General features: G+C 37.9%; 1 protein-coding gene across 1 annotated transcript; it reads right to left on the bottom strand.

Moving 5' to 3' along the window:
• Positions 1-3,292: 3,292 nt before the first annotated feature.
• Positions 3,293-4,222, bottom strand: LOC126367931 (eukaryotic translation initiation factor 1A, X-chromosomal). The gene has a single exon (XM_050011735.1). The coding sequence runs from the start codon at positions 4,106-4,108 to the stop codon at positions 3,662-3,664; it is 447 nt and encodes a 148-aa protein (XP_049867692.1). The 5' UTR covers positions 4,109-4,222; the 3' UTR covers positions 3,293-3,661.
• Positions 4,223-4,676: the final 454 nt, after the last annotated feature.

Below are 4,676 nucleotides of genomic sequence, written 5' to 3'. Positions count from 1 at the left end.
GTGGGAGCATTGTTTGAGTGTGGTTGGCTTGACTGGGCATAAGTAAAATGTTGGGGTGAGGTTGCGAGTGCATCTGCATACGATTTCGAGATAGGAGGATGCAGTTTGATGGCCTCATTATATGATATACATGAGTGTGCCATAGTATTCTTAATATCTTTTTGCCTTTTGAATTCAGGGCAGGCCTTGCTTGTGGCAAAGTGAAATCCAGAGCAAGCTACACATGAAGCAGCATCCTCCTCAACAGAACAGAATTGACCTAAATGATTTTGAGCACATTTATAGCACCTAGGTTTGGATTTAGAGCGGCACTGATCTTGGGAGTGTCCATAGCGGCAACACACGAAACACTGAATTGTTGGGTATACGTAGATTTCTACGGAAAGAGCATTGTAACACATAAATATTCTTTTAGGAAGTACCTGCCCATCAAATGTAATTACAACTGTTTGGGAGGGTTGCCAAGATGGAGCTCCATTAACAATCACTTTGTGGTTAAGGCGCCTTACCTTTAAGATATTACCACAGCCAATAGGAGTAGAGATATTCTCTTTAACTTCTTCCAAAGACCAGTCTGATGGGACTCCTCTTACAAGGCCCATGCGTGTGACATTAAACGTTGGGATGAAAGCTTTGAATCTATTTAAAGCGAGCTTTTCACTGGACAAGAATGAGTTAGCATCAGTAAAAGTTGAGAACCCTACAACACATTTGTTCCGCCCTATGCGTTTAACGCTCCCAGGTACAATGTTTTGAAAATTGTTTTTCTTAAGAAAGTTACCAAATGCAATAGGGTGCAGGATGGTACCACTATCTTCAGCATCAGTTATACGCTGGACATGGAGGATGTATGGAGCAGCATCTGAACGGAGGTACTCTTTCCGTCCAATTTGAGGAGAGGGCTGAGAAGGTGGAGGATTTTGTCCTATTGTCGAAGAATGTTGTTCAGAAACATTGTCTATGTTGGGAATACATGAAGAACTGTTATCAAAGCCTTGATCATGTTTAAGTGGTTCAGGAGGCGGCATCAAGTGTGATTCGTCGAGATCGTTGCAAGAACAAGAAGAATTATCGCACTCTCCGTGTTGTTTCTTTCGTCGTACGCGCTTATTACACCCTTTACAAGTTTTTTTAGAGGCACGGACCCTCTTGCGGCCTGGATCTATCGACCCATCCGTTTCCATTCCTGAGCCGTCAAAACCATCGTCCACCGAAATAGTTACATTGCAAGCAACAGCCGGGGGACTCAAGCCTTCGCTTGAATCCCCCGCCAAAATGTCGTCAGGGGGTTTGTTCATAAGAACATGAAAATGAGTTAAAAACTTACCAAATGGCTGATATAGATATATATACACTAATAATACAACTTATAATACACTAATTATACTACAATACACTTATCTGATCCAAAAAATAATTAAATTTTCAAAAAGCAAGAAGAAACACATCCGACGTACTCGAAGTTTCCCGCCCTTTCCGGTTTATCCTTTACAACTGAGCCATGGTAAATGCTAAAAAATTGATCCTATAAGGGTTCCGTACTACCTTTTGAGGATTGGAACCCTAAAAAGATATGTTAGACGTGCACGGTTTGAGATGACCCTTATGGACTGTGTGTTGGATTTCCTTCTATAAAAACGTACTCTTGACAAAGGAGAACGTTTCACTCTCATGGTTAAATCCCGAAGATATTTGAACTCAGGGTTACGAGTAGTCTGTCAGTAGAGCGGTGGTCCATGAACCGATACTAATATGATACATTTTAGGAACATAGCAATGGCGATTTGCGAGCGAGTTCAAAGCGAGAAGGGTGCGCAGAGAATTTAGCGATCTTCCTACTTGCCAAAGGTCGACATACACAATTATTTTTGTATTTTGTTTTTTCCTGTTTGTGCAATAAAGTATTTGTTATGTTAATTATTTTGCATTTATAATATTAACTACTGTGGGTGCAAACAAGTTGCAACGCTGAATCCAATAGGATCTAGCACATTTTTGATATTCATTTTTCGACCGGATTGAAAATGCAGCTGCACTCATCTCCACTTAGCGTTCAAACCACAATGAAAGTGCTGGTTCTCTATTGAAAATGCGACCATTTTACAGAGGAAACAGAATTTGGAAAGTGATCATTTTGCTAACGAACAGCCAACAACGCCGTGGCACTGTTCTTTTCACACCTGCCTGTACACATTCCAGTGGTTGCCATGCCGTGCCACAGCGAGACTTTTGGCTGGCAAATATTCATAAGTCAGTCAACCGCGCGCCGCGCGATCTATAATACCTACACAGTCATGCATTAAGATGGTGATACACAGCTTCGTAGTAGGTACCTACTAACGAAGAAGTTCAACAGAAGACGTATTAGACCTAGTTTAGTAAGCCTAGTTGCTCGTCTCAATCACATAGTGACCTCGCGAAGTTGACTTATACCTAAGCCTAGAGTGACAAGCAGAATGGAAGTTTTAATTTTGCTCCCTGATCATGATTATGTATCTATACCAAATTCAAGTACAGCTACATGGCAGGTAGTATTATACAACAAACGACATGACGCCTGTATCCCAGAACGGGTAGGCAGAGGTGTCTAGTAAAGTCACTCCTCGCCAGCAATGTAAATAGTATTAGTAGTATTGATTATCAACTAAATCTAAAACACTTCTGCTTCCCAGTATGAAGAAGTACCTAATTGATTTTTGTTATTTAGAGAATTTTTTTGGTATTTTGGATAACTAAAATTGAGCAGTGACTCACACTCTGTCACAGACACACACGGAAACACTAATTGACAAGTAAAATTACAAACATTGTTTTATTGTAGTTACATAAAAATCACAAAAGTTATGCCTGATCGGGTGAACAGACAGAGCCATAGTCGTCAGAAGACAAGACACAAACCAAATGAGGACAGTTTACCAATCCCATTGCCCACTGTTGATAGTCCAACATAAGGGAGAAAATGGCCTATGATGCTCTATTGAGACAAAGAATCTCTTACTTAATTTCTACAATATTGTAACATTTACTTTACTCCAGCCTGTCAGAAAAGTTTATAAACCAAATCTGGATAGTAGATCCTTAAGATTTTCAACAAACCAATGAAATAAATATATTCTCGCCTTAAAGTGAAAACAACATAAGCGCATTTTTGGATAATCACATTCTGATGTAATTTCTGTAAATTAAACTTTGCCACATACACACTAGTTTAAATCCAGGTAAACAATTTTAGTCTGAGTTTGTGGTTTACACTATAAGGTGGCAATATATAGAAGTTGGAAATAAATAGATGTTTTGGGTGTTTTATGTTTAATTTATATACATTCCTTAAGATTTCTTAAAACATTTATATTGGTGACGGAGAACAATTTATAATTTACAAGTAATCAAGGAATGTTGCACTATGATTTCATATGGTTATGACTATTGTATTGTGCTAGATGAGAATTCAGGATTGTAATTAATGAATCATTTTACAGATATGCGTTATAAACACTTACAATTTAAGAATACCAAGTGTCTAAAAAGGCATAAATTTACATTTAGGTTATGTAAGAACTGATTTTACAAAACTAAACTTACAAAATCACAAAATTGTTTATTTAATAACAGCAAAATAATTTTTCACAGACTTACTGTAGATATAAATAGAGCTAAGTGTTTATATATTATCGACTGCATCAGCTTCATCTTCTGAACTAACTTCGTCTCCGAATTCGATATCCTCGTCCAGACCGTCCACGGAATACACCACGGTCTCGTTGATGCGCACTGTCTCGGGGAACTCTCCGTAAGTCTTCAGGTTCCTGGCTTCGTCGGGTGTGTACTTCAGAATCACGTCGGCCTTCGCGTCTTGGTAATCTCGTAAACCAATTAATATGATGTCTCCTTGATTTATCCAAACCTTTTTCCTAAGTTTACCTCGAATATGACACAGGCGTTTGATGCCATCGAAGCACATGGCCTCCAAGCGGCCATTACCGAGCATCTTTGTGACTTGGGCGTACTCCTGTCCGTCTTCTTTGAAGACCAACTCACGCTTTTCCGTTTCATTTTCGTTCTTTCCCCTCCTCCGATTTTTACCACCTTTTCCTTTATTTTTCGGCATAATTTATATAATCTTGAGTACAAACATATACAATTATACTACGAAAATCTCATAGATTTGCTGTGTCGATCGAGTCGCTTGACTTGACAACCTCTCCTTTTTTTTGATTTGACAGAACAGCAGCCACGCATGGCGCCCTGTCCAATACTTTTTTCGTACGGAGGTAGTCAAAATTATAATTGTGAGAAAGAGATAAAATGCTTTGCTGCGAATGGCGCTATTTCACTTATTAATTCTTATTGTAAATATGTGTATACAAAAGGAGATCAATCTTATAAAAAAAGTTAAACCGTCCTGTTATTGGTAAATTTTTTGAGAGGTATTATGAACTGACCAATCGCAAACGAGGAAAATGGAAATTCATAGACTTATTGTCTATGATATGTATTGACGTGCCTTTACTTTTTTCCAGCTTACGATAATCGATGTTAGAGATATATTTTTATTTTTAATTCAAAATGGCTTTTTATTTTTAAAGTTTTAATAACGTTCAGTAAAATTATATTCATTAATTTATTTATTCGTTAGACAACGTTATATCTCAGATCATAACATTAAAATATATTAA

The sequence above is a fragment of the Pectinophora gossypiella genome, chromosome 6, assembly GCF_024362695.1.
Source record: "Pectinophora gossypiella chromosome 6, ilPecGoss1.1, whole genome shotgun sequence".
In the NCBI taxonomy this organism is placed as follows: Eukaryota; Metazoa; Arthropoda; class Insecta; order Lepidoptera; family Gelechiidae; genus Pectinophora; species Pectinophora gossypiella.
Note: the sequence above shows the minus strand (reverse complement) of the source record. Positions and strands in the feature narration are given on the sequence as shown.

Coding starts and splice junctions, on each gene's coding strand:
- LOC126367931 (XM_050011735.1), bottom strand. CDS start 4,108: ATGCCGAAAAATAAAGGAAAAGGTGGTAAAAATCGGAGGAGGGGAAAG.